The sequence below is a fragment of the Acomys minous genome (genome assembly GCF_964271855.1).
Source record: "Acomys minous genome assembly, chromosome: 16".
Lineage (NCBI taxonomy): Eukaryota > Metazoa > Chordata > Mammalia > Rodentia > Muridae > Acomys > Acomys minous.
Genome location: NC_140498.1, coordinates 69,877,076 through 69,894,009, shown reverse-complemented (window position 1 = coordinate 69,894,009; position 16,934 = coordinate 69,877,076). Strand labels below are relative to the sequence as shown.

Genomic DNA, 16,934 nt, shown 5'->3' with positions numbered 1-16,934 from the left:
CCCATCTCCTCAGTCATGACAGGCAAACACATAGTCAGGCCAGTCTGACCAATGAGATAAGACTTCCTGCTCTATGCACTCTGTTCTTCCCCTCCTCCGAGCCCTTGGGAACAAGAGGTCAAATTTGGGCCAGTTAGAGCAAAACTGCCCCTGGAGGGTTCAGACATTAGTCCAGAAAAGCAGAAGCAGAAGGCAGAGGCACCAAAGTCAAGTCTGACATCGCTGCTTAGACACTTAGATCAAGTTGTGCCTGTCGCAGCAACACTTATGTGAACCTATCCATTCTCCCTGTTGAGCCGAGTCCCTGTTGATTAAAACCAGAGGGCGTGGTGGCGCACACCTTTAATCCCAACACTCGGGAGGCAGAGGCAGGTGGATGACTGTGAGTTCGAGGCCAGCCCGGTCTACAAAGTAAGTCCAGGACAGCCAAGGCTACACAGAGAAACCCTGTCTCGAAAAACCAAAATAAATGAATAAATAAATAAAACCAGAGGGTACTGATAACAGCAGAGGCGATATATGCAGAGACATGTCCACCGTTTAGCCCACATCACCTGACATCAGGTAATTCGCTGTTATAAACTGCTCAGGCGGGAGGGCGGGATAGCCCGCACCCTTCAGTGCCAGCTTCTGCACAGAAGCTGGCAGACATGTCTGAGTCTCAGACCATCCAAGGCTACAGACACATGGAGACTCTGTCTCAAAACAAACAAACACAATGAGGAGGAAGCACATGGGGCTGACTCGCGCTCGGTCCCTTTCAGAGACCCTGCAGCGTTACCAGGTGATGGAGAGATTGCATCGAGGCCACGTGGGCCGCGCACTGAGTGGGTCGGGAGTGAGCCAGGGGAGGGGGGCTGGGCCCGACCCTCTGTGGTGAGGGTGGGGGAAGGTTCCCACTGCCACACACAGCATCCTCTTGGCCTCGCTGCTGGGAGGCCAAGGGTCCACCTCTAGAGCAAAGGAAGGGGCAGATGGCTTTTGGATGGACCGGTATGGAGAGGGAAGGGGAAAACTCCCACGTAGCCTTGCTCACAATTCGCTTGTTCTAGGTGACACAAAAGGATGGAATCAGACAGAGCCTTGGAGAGATGGTTAAGAGACTTTGGTGGTGGTGAGGGGTGGGAGTGGGAGAGTTGGGGGGGGGGATGGGGGCGTGAGAGGAGGGTCTGAGCCAGCAAGCAATGGGAACCCTCCTGCACACAGCTGCTCTGCCTTCTGGCTGACAGGGCCAGAACTCATTCCTTCCCACTGACGTTCAATTCGCCAATTCCATCATGGGTGTGTCATTGTAGGATCCACACCTTTATTTCTAGAACATTCTGCTCGCCCCAAAAGAGAGCTTGTGACGGCACAGGATTGTCAAACCTCTCATTCTTGTGGCACGCCATTGCCCCACCCCTCACCGTGACTGACACCACTCTGTCTGGATGGGGCTGTGAGATTTTTCCACTCCTAGGTGACAGCCACCAGGGAACTTCTGCCTCGTGGCTACCCAGCAGTTCCACTGTGGACACCCGTGCTCGGGGCTCCACTGCTGTCCCCCCACTCCTCTGTGGAGGACACCAAAGGGTGAGGGAACTGTTATGACACACGGCAGCCTGCTGCTTAGTGTCGCCTGTACCCCAGGTGGATACAGGTTGTGCAAGCAGGGAACTATGCTTGCATCAAAGATCCCTGCGGTGCTATTCCTGATTGTCCACCTGACTGCATCTGGAATTAACCAAATTCCAAGATGCTGAGGGCACCAGAGAGGGATTGTTCCTCACTGGATTATTCAAAGATCGGAAGACCCGCCCTAAATCCAAACCTTTTAAGGTGAGAAGATCCACCTTAAATCTGGGCCACACCGGAGCCGGGCGTGGTGGCACATGCATTTAATCCCAGCACCTGGGAGGCAGAGGCAAGAGGACGCCATGAGTTCAAGGCCAGCCTGGTCTACAAAGTGAATTCAGGACAGCCAAGGCTAACACAGAGAAACCCTGTCTCAAAAACAAACCTTCACAGTAATAAAAACCCTAACTAAGACAGACAGGAACTACTTGAGACGTGTAGAGCTGTCTAGGGAACAAGATGCCTACTACATACCAAATACACAGGCATCAAGATGGCGCCCAGCCATCTCAGGCTGGAGGACCCACGGAAGAATGCAAGAGGTTAGATGACACACATTTAATAAATAAGGTCGTACTACTGGGTAACCCACCAACCAAGTGAGTGATTGAGAGATGAACCCCAGAACTCTGATAACCCCGCTCTCTGCAACATGGTCCCATCACACCCTCTTTACAAAGCCCCAGAACCCAGTGGAACCAATAGCATCGGGCAGGCAGTGGCCACTGACTCAGCTGTCTTCTCTGCCAGTGTGGGCAGTCTGGCCCACAGCAGTCCCTTCTGTCTCCCCACATAAGCCCACAGCCCTCCTGAGGCCCCTCAAGGGGAGAAGATGGTCTCAGACCCGCGACCTCCACAGGCGGACACTACCACAGGTGTGGAACACTGAGCCAGTCTGAGACACTGGGAAGGGCGCGGCTCACCTGCGGAGTATGGCTCCTGCTTCTCCACGTGAAGGAATTCTTGCCTCTCATACTTGGCACGGATCCACTGCTCGCGTAGGAGTCTACAAAGAGAGAGGAGGCTCGGATGGCTACGTGGACCCCCAACTATCTATGCAGAGAGCCACCATAGTCCTGGCTATCCCTGATAACTAGCTTTCAGGAGCCAGAGGTCAGCATGGGCGGCTACCCTTGTCAGCTTCAACTGTTCACATAGGATGCTCTCCATTCTACTTTCAGGGGTCCCTACTACCCCTCCTGGCCCCTGCTGGTCCCCCAAATCTTGCCTCATCATCACCAAAACTGTCAAGTTGGCAGATGGGGAACCTGGGGTCTGTTCACCTGAAACACCCCCACAAGGGCCCTTACTTGGTTCTGATCCTGTGTGATGGTTAGTGTTTTGTTGTTGTTGTTTGTTTTTTTGGGGGGGGTTTTGGTTGGTTTTTTTTCTTTCGAGGCAGGGTTTCTCTGTGTAGCCCTAGCTGTCCTGGACTCACTTTGTAGACCAGGCTGGCCTGATGGTTAGTTTTTCTCATTGTCAACAGGACACACCTAGAATCACCTGAGAAAAAAAGTCTTCATTCAGGGCTTGTCTAGATCAGGTTGGCCTGTGAGTGTGTCGGTTGGGGGGGGGCCTGTCTTGATGGTTAACTGCTGCTCGAAGACCCAGCCCACTGTGGGCGATACCACTCCCTAGGCAGGAGGTCCTCAGCTGTGTAAGACAGGAGCAATCAAGCTGAGAGCAAGTGAGCCTTCGTGCATCCATTTCTGTCTGCTCTTGACAGTGTTGGCATATGTGACTAACTGCTCTGAGCTCTTGTCATTGTGACTTCTGTGCTCTGATGGCCTGTGACCTGGCCTTCCTTCCTTCATTTCTTTTTCTTTCTTTTTTGTTTTGTTTTGAGTCGGAGTTTCTCTGTATAATAGCCCTGCCTATACTGGAACTCTCTTTGTAGACCAGGCTGGCCTCAAACTCACAACGTTCTGCCTGCCTCTGCCTCCCAAGTGCTGGGATTAAAGGCGTGCACCACCATGCCCAGCTCAGCCTGCTTTCTTCAGAACTCAGGACCCCAAGTGGCCTCACAATGGGCTGGTCCTCCCACCTCAATCACTAAGAAAATGCCCTATAGGCTTGCCTATAGCCCTATCTTTCTTAACTGATGTTCTCTCCTCACAAATGGCTCTAGCTTGTGTCAGATTGACATTAAAAAAAAAAAAGCTGGGTGGTTGTGGCGCACACTTTTAATCCCAACACTCTGGGGGCAGAGGCAGGCAGATCTCTGTGAGTTTGAGGCCAGTCTGGTCTACAGAGTGACTTCCAGGAGAGCCAGGGCTGTTACACAGAGAAACCCTGTCTTGGAATAAACAAAAACAAAAAACAAACAAATGACCTGGGAGCCGGGCATGGTGGAGCACGCCTTTAATCCCAGCACTCGGGAGGCAGAGGCAGGTGGATCTCTGGGAGTTCGAGGCCAGCCTAGCCCACAAAGTGAGTCCAGGACAGCCAAGGCTACACAGAGAAACCCTGTCTTGAAAAAACAAAACAAAACAAAACCAAAAAAAAAAAAAAAGGAAAGAGAAAAAAAATCAGCTGGCACACCAGACAGACCCGTTTCTCCCATAAGTTGTTTTCTGTCAGGGTATTTTTATCACAGCAACAGAAATGAAACTGGGATGCCATGTGATCCCCTGTGGTTTGGGCCACATCTCCACCTTCTCAAGCCTTGGCTCCCATGTGGGACTTCCCATTGTCAAGCTGGGCATCCCCTCACAGAGGCCTGAAGTACGGTGACTGTGACCATCCCTTCCCCCCACCCCAGCCCCTCATGGAATCTTCTCTTATCTGGCTGTGTGAAGGTGAGTTCCCAAGCTCACAGCAGGTACCATCTTGGCTTTCCTGGGTGGATGGATGGCTCAGCCACACCCCCACACCTGTCTCCTGCCTTCACTACCTTTCACTAGCCTCACGAGTCAGGCCTTGAAAGTGGTCTCCCAGCCGATACAAGGGCGATAGTTCTCAGAAACATGGAGGACCAGGGAGACGGCTCAGTAGGTAAAGTCCTTGCCTTGCAAGCATGAGTTCAAGCCCCAGCAGCCACCTTAAAAAGCCAGGTATATCCCTGGAATCCCAGCATGAGGTGCTAGAAGACAGGCCCAGTCAGCCTAGTGGAACTGTTGATTCCAGGACAGCAAGAAACTCCATCTCAAGAAATAAAGTGGACAGTGCCAAGGTTTCCCTCTGGCTACTACGTGCATGAACACACAGAGACAGACAGACAGACAGACAGACAGACAGACAGACACACACACACACACACACACACACACACAGTTTCTCTTTGTAGCCCTGGCTGTCTTAGACTCACTTTGTAGACCAGGCTGGCCTCAAACTCACAGAGATCCACCTGCCTCTGCCTCCTGAGTGCTGGGATTAAAGGCATGCACCACCATGCCTGGCCTGGCGAATCCTTTCAACCTGAAACAAATCCAGAGGTGGACCACAGCTGGCTGCTGTATCTGGATCCAGAGACACCAGAGGGCTGGACCGATGCATGACGGTATACCTCTGGGGTGGCTTGAATGGACATGTCCCCCATAGGCTTGAATGTTTGAATACTTGGTTCCCAGTTGGTGGAACTGTTTGGAAAGGATTAGGAGGTGTGGCCTTGTTGGAGGAGATGTGATATTAGGGGTAGGTTTCCAATTAGCTCTCTGCCTCCTGCTGGCAGGCACATTAAGAGGCGAGAGCTCTCAGCGCTGCCCCAGCTGATTTCCACTGTGCCTTGGCTCTGCCATCATAAACTCTAAACTTCTGAAACCAGAAGCCCAATTAAATTCTTTATTAAAAAAAAAAGTTCACTTGGGCCAGGCATCGTGGTGCATACCTTTAATCCCAGCACTCAGGAGGCAGAGGCCGGTGGATTGCTGTGAGTTTGAGGCCAGCCTGGTCTACAAAGCGAATGCAGGACAGCCAAGGCTAACACAGAGAGACCTTGTCTCGAAGGGGGGAAAAAAAAAGTCCTGCTCCTAAAGAGCAATAAAAAACCGGGTGCAAACATTAGTCAAAGGGAGCCAGGGCTCTCGGCAAGCAGGTTGCTGAACCTGGCAGTGCTGACCATGTGGTTCTGGCTTTAGAATCCTGAAGGATACACTGGTAAAGGGGTTGGGCCATGTTCTTCCATGGGTTTGGATAGCTACTGAAGCCCGGCCGGCGTGTGGCAGGGGAGTCCCTGCACGGAGGCCCTGAGAAGCCATCTTGCGAAGCGGTGAAAATGGAACCTGGATTGTGTCGGAGACCCCATGACGTCGGAGATTCCAGAGCTGTGGGACACCTGCCAAGGAGAGCTACAGATAGGGAGTGGAACCAGCCTAAGAGAGGAGGAAGAGGGACAGGGACGGGGAGAGGGAGAGCTAGGGGGAGCAAGATGGGAGGGGGGAGGAGTGCGAGTGAGAGGGGGGAAGGGGAGCGGGAGAGGGGAGGGGAAGGGGGGGGGAGTCGGCAAATCTGGAAGGGCATCAGACCTGGAGCTACAGGATTTGGAGTTTGCCCCGCTGTTGCGGTCTGCTCTGGGCCCCGCTGTTGTGGTCTGCTCTGGGCCCCGCTGTTGTGGTGGTCTGATCTGGGCCCCGCTGTTGCGGTCTGCTCTGGGCCTTTGTTTCCTCACTGTGCCCCTATTCCTCCTCCCTTTTGGAATGGTGATGTGTAGCCTGTGCCATGGTTTGTTGGAAGTGTGCACTGTGCTTTTGATTGCACAGGGGCTTACAGTTAAGAGATTGCCCTGAGTCTCAGAAGACATGCTGGCTTTGAACCTGAAAATGTTGAAGCCAGGCGTGGTGGCGCACGCCTTTAATCCCAGCATTCCAGGAGGCAGAGGCAGGCAGATCTCTGTGAGTTCGAGAGCAGCCTGGTCTACAAAGTGAGTCCAGGACAGCCAAGCTAGGCTACACAGAGAAACCCTGTCTCAAAAAAAAAAATGTTCCAGCACTTGGGAGGCAGAGGCAGGTGGATCTCTGAGTTCGAGGCCAGCCTGGTCTACAAGGTGAGTCTAGGACAGCCAGGGCTACACAGAGAAACCCTGTCTCGATATACCAAAAAGATATAAAAAGTTGTTGGGAATGTGAAAAGTTATGGGGACTTTTGAAGCTGGACTGAATACACTTTGCATTATGATATGGCCATGAGCCTGGGGCTAGTGAGGGACTGAGAATGGCTCCCACAGGCTCATGTTTGAATGCTTGGTCCCCAGTTGATGGAATTGCTGCTTGTGGATCAAGATATAAGCTCTCAGGTGCTATTGCAGTCTTCACTCTGTCTGAAACTCTAATCCTCTGGAACCATAAGCTTAATTAAACGCTTTTGTTTATAAGTTGCCTTGGTGACAGCGTTCTGTCACAGCAACAGAAAAGTAACTAATCCAACTTCCCAGGGTACAGGTTCAGGAGGGGACAAAGCCCTACTTCTCCGCCAGGGATGGCCTGCTCAGAACCTGAGGGCTTGTCTCCTCTCATGGCCCCCTCTGAAGCTCCTAGCTGCTAGCAACCTTTGGAGACTTTCACATCCCTAGGACAGATCCCACCCAGGCCCTGAACTTGCCTCATGAATGAGGTGACCAGTAAGACTTTGCATCCCTTTGAGCTCCCATTTCCCCAGCGTTTGTTCCCCTCCCAACTCTAACCCTCCTTGAAGAGGGATATATTGTCAAAAACCACAGCTGGAAAGTAGAGCACACACTGGGAATGGCACTTGCGTAGATTCCTTCTCCAGAGCACCTGCCTAGAATCCCCCAGTGAGGGGCTGGGGTGTGGCTCAGTGGTAGAGCACCTGCCTAGAATCCCCCAGTGAGGGGCTGGGGGTGTGTGGCTCAGTGGTAGAGCACCTGCCTAGAATCCCCCAGTGAGGGGCTGGGGTGTGGCTCAGTGGTAGAGCACCTGCCTAGAATCCCCCAGTGAGGGGCTGGGGTGTGGCTCAGTGGTAGAGCACCTGCCTAGAATCCCCCAGTGAGGGGCTGGGGTGTGACTCAGTGGTAGAACACCTGCCTAGAATCCCCCAGTGAGGGGCTGGGGTGTGGCTCAGTGGTAGAGCACCTGCCTAGAATCCCCCAGTGAGGGGCTGGGGTGTGGCTCAGTGGCAGAGCACCTGCCTAGAATCCCCCAGTGAGGGTCTGGGTGTGGCTCAGTGGTAGAACACCTGCCTAGAACACCCCAGTGAGTGGTTTGAGGTCCGGCCTAGCAGTGAGTGCTTACTTATGATCTGCCAGTTAAGTGGCAAAAGATGTGGCTAAGTGTGTCTTCCCAGCATGTATGAGGCTCTGTATTGTGTTCTCAATAACACATGCGCACAAGCACACACACACAGGGGCCCCATTTCCCAGGTGCTCTGCTTATTTAACAACCTGCCTAGGGAGCTCACATGTTCCTTTTTATTCTGGGAGCACAGCAAGGACTTCCTAAGCTTATCTCCACCCATCCCAGGCGGGCCAACCTGTGTGAATTACGAGGCTGTTGTGGCTGAATTCCCACCAAACTCCAGGTCTTACGGTATGGTCCTGAACCCCAGCACCGATGAATCTGCTTCACTTGCAAACAGATTAGACAAATCACGTCAAGGAGAGGTCATCCTATGGCCTTTGGCCCAATGCAGTACAACTGGTGACACAGACACCCACAGAGGGACCGTGTTAGAGCACAGGGGCAGCTCAGGAGGAGCTGATCTGTATCTCAGGCTTGCAGCTGAAGGAGCTGGGAGAGTGATTAAAAAACAAAACAAAACAGCCCTTAGTTCTTTCTTTAAAAAAAAAAAAGATTTATTTATTTAAAAAAAAAGATTCATTTGTTATGTATATAGTGTTTTGCCCTGCATGTACACCTGCTGGCCAGAAGAGGGCACCAGATCTCATAACATGGTTGTGAACCACCATGTGGTTGCTGGGAATTGAACTCATGGCCTCTTAACCCCTGAGCCATGTCCCGAGCTGGAGTGAATTCTTTTTAATTTTCTAGATGTTCGGCATTGGACCCAGCTCGCTAGGTAAGCACTCAGCCACAGCAATACCCCTGGGTCCCTGCTACTCTCACTTCCATGGTTCCCATTGGGGGTTCGAGGAAGCTGCCGCAGAACACTGCCTGGGTGCTGGGGGACACTGTTGGGGAAGCCGAGGATTTCACTGTGGCCACTGGTTTTCCCCAGCGTGTGGCTCCATCTCAGCCCACACGGAAAGAGGATCTCGTTTCACACGAAAGTGTCAGAGGACAGCAGTGTGCCTACTGACATTGAGATCAGAATTCAAGAGCACGCGGAGCAATCACAGCTAGCGTGTCTCCGGGGATAACACATATCATGGGACCCTCTACTAAGCTCCTGGTTCAGAGCCCCAGGAAAAAAGGACAGGTGGAGTCACCCTGGGCACACCTGGACCTCTGTCCTAGCTTATCAGGGACACAGTTTGAAGGCACAGAATAACCTCCCCTGGCTGGCCCAGGAAAGGGGCCTTCCTTTGAAACTCCCATCAGCAGAAGGCCACACGTCTTGAGACCTACACCTCCGGAGCAACGCGAGATGCAGCTCTATCTCCAAAGCCACCATGTGTCCTCCTGAACTGGGAAGAGGCAGACCAAGGCTGTAGCTGGGACATGCTGACTGCCCAGAACCTGCTCGGACAGGCCCTGAGGCTAGACAGAGCTCAAGGCTTCATTCTCGCACTAGATCATGCCAGCCCATGGTACCCCCCCCCCAAACAGCTACCCAGCACTCAACAGTTTACACACAGGCATCTCCACTCCAGCTTGCTGTTCTTGAGAGTCACATCCCAGTCACACGCTGTCCTCAAAGGTGATCTGTGGTCAGATGTCCTCAATGATTTACTGCGTGAGCCCTGCACTTTATGCACAGTCTCCCTGAGCCAGTGATGACCTCGGCCGCCCATCATATTGTACATATCACACACGTGTCACACTTCACAGAGGCTTACGCATGGCATGGCCTCTTGTCACCGCACCCACAGTTAAGTTTTTTGTTTGTTTTTTTGTTTGTTTTTTTGAGACGGTTTCTCTGTGTTAGCCTTGGCTGCCCTGGACTCGCTTTGTAGACCAGGCTGGCCTCGAACTCACAGCGATCCGCTTGCCTCTGCCTCCCGAGTGCTGGGATTAAAGGCGTGCGCCACCATACCTGGCTCCCACCCACAGTTTGTACAAGGACTCATATACCACCTCTGGTTCAATGGTATCAAGACCTAAGAGGCTCAGTTTAGGACGCTCAGTCAGTGGGGAGGGCGGGGGCTGGGATGCTCAGTCAGTGGGAAGGGTGGAGGCCAGCACCAGGTAGAAAGGTTTTGCCAGGTAACCTTCCTGAGCCAGCGTGGACCATTTCAGCTGAGGCCAGGAAGTGATGGCAGCAGAAATGCAAATGACCCTGACCACAGAGCAGTTGGTGACTGACAGAAACCAGACCTCAGAATAGCTGGTTACAACACGGGGGTTCCTGACCTGTACTGCGAAACTGGCAGGTTGGGGTCAGATCCCTATAGATGAGGGCTAGATTTGCTCCACCCACCCACCCCATCCCTGGGACAGCCCATGTAGGGGTGAATGCATGGGGTAGGGCAATAGGGCCTGAGGCTCAGCAGGGCATGCTCTCTGCCTTCTCGCTCAGGAGACTCTCTCTGGTGAGATGCCAAAAGATGGCACTCTTGAGTGTTTACTGACGGTGCAGAAATGCAGATGGGGTCGCCTGTCACCTCGCACATCCAGCTTCTCTTCACAGAATGGTGGAAGGGTCCACACCGGACCCTTGGCACATGGCCCAGTGACCCTCCCTCCTGCCGTCTCTCCCTCCTCCCCCCTTTCTTCCTTTTTTCTCCTAACGCTCCTGTCTTTTCCTCCCCCCTCCTCCCCTTTCTCTCTCTCCTCACCCTCCCCTCTCTCTTCAGAGTCCTCCCCCTCCTCCTCCCCCTCTTTCCTTTCCTCCCGCTTTGTCCCTCTCCTGCCTCCTTCTCCTTCCTTCCCTCTCGCTACCCCTCTCCCCTTCCTCCGCCTCCTCCTCCCCTCTCCCCGCACCTCTGCTTCCCCCTCCTCTCCTTCCTTTCCTCCTCTCTCAGCTCCCTCCTCCCTCTCCTCACACACCTTGCCCTTTCCTTTCTCTTCTTCCTTCCCCCCTCCTCCCACACCTTCCTTCCTTCTCCTCCACCCTTCGCCTTCCTCCCTCATCTCTGGCGTCTAAGTCCCTGTTCCCCAGACACACCCCCCGCCTCTCCCCTGCAATCAGGAAATCAGGACTGTGACCCTCCCCTCCCCTTCGCCTACTGCCCTGCAGCTTCTTCCCTTCTCCCCTCCCCAGCATCCTCTCTCCTACAGATTCAAGGAGATCCCCTCTTCTCTCACTGCCTCGGGTCAGACCCTGCGAAACCTTACACAGGAACGACCGAACCCCGGGGCAGCCATTGTCCCTGCCAGCTCTTCCAGGGGCACATGGGGAGGGGGTGCAGGCTGCTGTGACCGCCTAGTCAGGGTTGCAGAGGTGACTCTGGGAACCTCACTGAGGAGCAGCAGCCTCCCGCACCCCCACCCCCCACCCCATGCCAAGTGCTTGGAGGTTCCTCTACTGGGGTGTGTTGGGTGACCTTGGGTTTACAAAGTGAGTCAATCCAAGAGAAAAAAAAAACGCTGAGCAAACACAAATGTGGGTGGGGCTCAGGTGGAGCCAGACCGAAACCACACCAGGCCTGGGAATGAGGGGGCAGAGGGCAGAGGGCAGAGGGAGCTTCGGAGGGGTCAGAGGGGTCCTCACCCTGTTTCTACGAAAGGGAAAGTGTCTCCTGGAAAGATCCAGAAGGGCATGCCCCTTGCACAGCCATTCAGCTGGCCCAAAGCTGGCCTCTCTCTGACCTAAGTCAGGGTGGCCTCTGCCTGCCCACAGAATGGGGATTTCCAGTGTGGATTCCTGCCCCCTTTGTCCTCCAGGAGCTCTCTCAACCACTCTGGGTCCCAGAGTCTCTCATCAGGGGCTACTGTGGGCGGAGTGAAGGGCCTGTGCCTACACGTTGGGTCTCTGCGGCAGTACAACCGTGGGTCATGCCTGACCTCAGTCTCACTCTGCTTAGAGAATACAGTGAGCTACTGTGTGCTCTGCTGGGGGAAAGACAGACAGGGAAGGCCAGGCCCAGAGGCTGTCCAGGGGTTGAAAAAGGGAGAGATGGCCAGTGTGGCAGTCAGCACCCAGGCACCCGGGTGCGCACAGCTGCCCCAGTGGCTAGGCTTACTTCCTGAACCCTCAGGGGTGGCTGTTTGTGCCAGGCACCCAGAAGACAGACGTGGTGGGATGCCCTGCCCTGAAGAGGCCCTGAGACCAATAGAAAAGTCAGTGAAGAATCAAAGAACTGTGACTCTAAAGGGCCCCCCAGCTCAGGGAGACTGAGGTACTATACACAGCCAAGCCCTGGGAGCTGGAGACAGGGCCAGACAGAGCTGGAAAGGGGATCCATGGAGATATATCCCAGGTGAGGGCCGGGGCGGGGCGGGGTGGGGTGGGGATACAGCTCCCCATCCCCTCACACATGCCAGGCAGAGGGGGCTTACACAGAGAGCTGGGGCTGAGCCTAGGAGAGAGGGAGGGAGGATCAAGGCCACAGCTGCCACTGCCTTATGATCACTGTCTTTGTCACTGTCCCTGCTAAGCTTGGGAAGATGAGGAAGCCGAGGCTGAGAGAAAGTAGGCAAATAGCCCCTTTGTCTCTCTTCCTGCAGTTTCTCGATAGCAGGTGGCTGGTCTCACCAGGTCACTTCCATCTTCACATCCTCCACCCAGGCCACTAGGAGCAGCCATAAGGTCCCCAAGACCCACTTAAGACTCCAAGGAGAGCCTCTGATGGCCCCCAGCGCACTCAGGTGCACTCAGAAGCTACAAGCAGTAACGCCAGGGTGATGGTTCATGCCTGTTTCTAGTACTCAAGGAGGGCAGGAGGATGAGGAGTTTCAGGCTAGCCTGGGCTACATACAGATCAAGACCCTTCCATGAAAGAAAAACAAACATAGATAGATACGTAGATACATAGACAGATAGATACATATACATACATACATACATACATAGAGATGCGCACGCGTACACACACACACACACACACACACACACACACACAGATAGAGGCCAGGCAGTGGAGACAGCCCAGGCTCCTGAGGACCTGTGCCATAGCTTTCTCCAAATACTCAAAGTCACAGCTCCCACTGCCTGCCCCCCTAGACCCGCCCAGTGCCACCCGGGGCCAGGACCAGGGATGTTTACCAGCGCCCTGACAGAGCCCTTTGTGTACTCACTGACAATCGGAGAACGTAGGCCGGTAGTAGAAGGGCGGTACTTTGGACTCGAATGTGGCTCTGGCGGCTTCGTTCCCGTGGGATGCCATGAACTGCAAGAGACCGGGAAGGGGGGGGGGGCGGGAGGGTCAGAGCCAGGGAGCCCCCAGATCCAGGGACAGTGGTGGCTGCTTAGTAAGACTACAAGGTCATCTGACTCCAGGATGTTGAGAGCTTAGCCAGTCCTTGGGATAGGACGCCTGGAACCCTCCTGTCTCAGAGACATGGGCTCCCAGGGAGCAGGGAAGGGCAGTCTATAGAGGGGCACCCTAAAGAAAAACCCCTGAGGGGCCAGTGATGTAGCTCAGTAGGTTAAAACGCTTTCCACACAAACCAGAGGACCCAGCTTTGATCCTTAGGACCCCCTGGTGGAAGAAAGCGAACTGAATCCTCCAAGTTATCCTCCGATCACCACATGCACACCGTGGCATGCACGTGCCATCGCGTATTCACACATCACACACACTTTTGCACACACAATAATATAATAAACTAAATTTGGGGACCAATGATGAGGCCCAGTGTCACCAAGCTTAAAAACCTGAGTTAGATCCTTGGGACCTAGACTATAGAGAGGACCAACTCCTGAAGGTTGTCCTCTGCCCGCCACACACACTTGCACCCGCACACACACATGTACACGAAGCGGCAAACAGCCAGCTCTCGAGTCTATCTGAGTATGCTGTAAACCACAACAACAAAAAATTTTTGAACAGTTTGACTAAGCCAAGATTTAAAAAAAAAAAAAATTTTCCATGACCAAACCCACCATGAGTAAAACCAAGACACCCTCTGAGCTTGCTTCTCAGTGGTTGAGTTTCCTGAACACGTCAAGAAACCCCAAGATGGTGAAAGCAGTGAAGACTGCGAGGCCACCAAGCAAGCAAAGAGAAGGCTGAGGTGAGAAAACTCTCTCGGGTCCTTCAGCTCACGATGAGGGAATTCCCAGCCTCCCTGGGAAGATTGCCCACATGGTCCAGTCAGCTTGGGCCAAGGGTCAGCTGGGGGCGTGGCTCAGTGTTAGAATCCCCCAGTGAGGGGCTGGGGTGTGGCTCAGTGGTAGAGCACCTGCCTAGAATCCTCCAGTGAGGGGCTGGGATGTGGCTCAGTGGAAGAGCCCCTGCTTAGAATCCCCCAGTGAGGGGCTGGGGTGTGGCTCAGTGGTAGAGCACCTGCCTAGAATCCCCCAGTGAGGGGCTGGGGGTGTGGTTCAGTGGTAGAGCATCTGCCTAGAATCCCCCAGTGAGGGGCTGGGGTGTGGCTCAGTGGTAGAGCACCTGCCTAGAATCCCCCAGTGAGGGGCTGGGTGTGGCTCAGTGGTAGAGCCCCTGCCTAGAATCCCCCAGTGAGGGGCTGGGGTGTGGCTCAGTGGTAGAGCCCCTGCCTAGAATCCCCCAGTGAGGGGCTGGTGTGGCTCAGTGGTAGAGCCTCTGCCTAGAATCTCCCAGTGAGGGGCTGGGGTGTGGCTCAGTGGAAGAGCACCTGCCTCCTCCAGTGTTGCTGGAACCCTGTAAGCAGCTATGGTGGGGACTGGCAAGTCTTTCACAAGCTGCCAAGCTGCCTAGCCTCTGACCTTCCACCTCCACCTCGAAGAATTTAGGCCACCAAGGAGTTTCCAGAAGCACAAATGTCAACTGAAGCAGCCGGGAGGACACAATGATGACAGAGAGAAAGGACTAAGAGCATCCTGAGGCTTACTCAGGAGGCTGAGGCAGGAGGATCCTGAGTGCAAGACTGCTCTGGGCTATAGAGAGCGACTAGGTCTGGAAAAAAAAAAAGAAAGAAAGAAAGAGAAAGTGAAGAAAGACTTGCTGTTGCCTAGGTAACCTCAGCAGTCAGAGGTGGAGGCAAGAAGATCTAGAGTTTAAGGTCATCCTTGGCTACATAGTGAGCTAGAGCCAGCCTGGGCTACATGAGACCCTCTATCTAAAAAAAAAAGTGTGTGTGTATGTGTGTGTGTGTGTGTGTGTGTGTGTGTGTGTGTGTGTGTGTGTGCGCGCGAGCGCATCCAGAGGGGTGTGAGCAATGCCATAGTGGCCCACATAGTCTAGAGATCATGGTGGAATACAGGAAACATGAAATAGTCCCCGTGTTGGGGTTAGAGACACATGCATGCTCAAACAGGCACACGCCTCTCCAAAGAGACACAAAACACTGGTCCCTGGTGGCTCTTGGGGTGAGGAGGAGGTGAGAGGCCAAAGTCGGGGGGGGGGGAGGAGTGTTGGGGGGACGGGACTCTCACTTCATCAGTGCTCAGCTGAACCTGGTGAACGTGCCCTGTGCACAATGGTAGCAAATATTTAAAACACACTTAATAGGGCTGGAAAGATGGCTCAGAGGTTAAGAGCACTGGCTGCTCTTCCAGAGGTCCTGAGTTCAATTCCCAGCAACCACATGGTGGCTCACAACCATCTATAATGTGATCTATTGTCCTCTTCTGGTGTGCATGTGTACATGCAGGCAAAACACTGTATACATAATAAATAAATCTTTAAAAAAACACACACACACTTAATAGCAGGCTCAGGGGTGCATGCCAGTCATCCCGACTGTTCTAAGGGTGGGGGATAGGAAAACTGTAAGTATCAGGCCAGCATGGGCTACAGCAAGATCCTGTCTAAAGAAAACACATTTCTGTTATGTCTATTTATTTTACTTTACTTCACTTTTTAAGTCAGAGTCGAGCCGGGTGTGGTGTCACATCCCTTTAATTCCAGCACTCGGGAGGCAGAGGCAGGTGGATCTCTGTGAGTTCAAGGTCAGCCGGGTCTACAGAGTCTAGGATAGCCAAGACTACACAGAGAAACCCCATCTCAGGAAAAAACAATAAAAATAAGTAGATAGGTAGATAGATAGATAGATAGATAGATAGATAGATAGATAGATAGAAGATAGATAGATAAAGGTCAGGGTTTTCCTATGGTTAAACTGACTGGCCTGGAGCTTGTTATGTAAATAGGTCTGGCCTTGAAGTCTGCCGGCCTCTGCTTCCCAAGTGGTGGGATCAAAGGCGTGCACCACCATGTTCAATTACATTTAATTCTGTGTGCGTTTATTTACTGTGTGTGCGCATGCGCGTGTGTCACAGCACACCTGTGGAAGTCAGAGGCCAGCCTGCAGGAGTCAGTTTTCTCTTTCCACTGTGTGGGCTTCAGAGATTAAACTCACAGACTGAACTCATGGTATCAGGCTTCACAACTAGTGCCTCTTGTTTAGTTTTTTGGGTTTTGGTTTTTTATTTATTTATTTATTTATTTAGGGTTTTCAAGGCAGGGTCTCTCTGTGTTAGCCTTGGCTCTCCTGGATTCACTTTGTAGTCCAGGCTGGCCTCGAACTCACAGCGATCCACCTGCCTCTGCCTCCTGAGTGCTGGGCTTAAAGGCGTGCGCCACTATGCCCGGCTAGCCAGTGCCTTTTTTTTTTTTAAACCAGTCATACCATGCTGGAGAGTGGCACAGAGGTTAAGAGCACTGACTGCCCTTTCAGAGGTTCTGAGTTCAATTCCCAACAACCACACGGTGGCTCACAACCATCTATAATGTGATCAGAGGCATTCCTCTGGCATGCAGATGTACATGTAGACAGAGCACTGCATATATAATAAATCTTTAAACCTGCCATATCATTGCACTGGCCACAGAAAGTAACTTTTTTTTCCTCCCATGTGTTGGGATTAAAGGGGTGTGCCACCAAGCTCAGCTAGAAAACAACATTTTTTGTTTTTGTTTTTGTTTTTGTTTTGTTTTGCTTTTTTGAGACAGGGTTTCTCTGTGTAGCCCTGGCTGTCCTGGAATCCCTTTGTAGACCAGGCTGGACTCGAACTCACAGTGATCCACCTGCCTCTGCCTCCCAAGTGCTGGGATTAAAGGTGTGTGCCACCACCGCCCCACTAAAGCAATTTTTTTACTCATCAGAGGCTGGTACTCTCTTTTTGTCATGCACTCTCTGCAGTGTACTCTTTCACATCTCAAGGCTTGGACAGCGTTCTAAGTGTTCTTTTAGTTGTTTGGTTCTCAGAGACTGGGTCTCATG

General features: G+C 52.9%; 1 protein-coding gene across 2 annotated transcripts in view; it reads right to left on the bottom strand.

Moving 5' to 3' along the window:
• The window catches only part of ADAP1 (ArfGAP with dual PH domains 1), a 58,574-nt gene that overhangs the window by 18,332 nt on the left and 23,308 nt on the right, over positions 1-16,934 (bottom strand). For both annotated transcript variants that reach the window (XM_084764268.1, XM_084764269.1), the window contains exons 3-4: positions 12,864-12,955; positions 2,538-2,620 (exon numbers count right to left, since the gene is read on the bottom strand). In XM_084764268.1, coding sequence (XP_084620394.1) covers positions 2,538-2,620; positions 12,864-12,955 — 175 coding nt within the window. The remainder of the gene's footprint in view (positions 1-2,537; positions 2,621-12,863; positions 12,956-16,934) is intronic.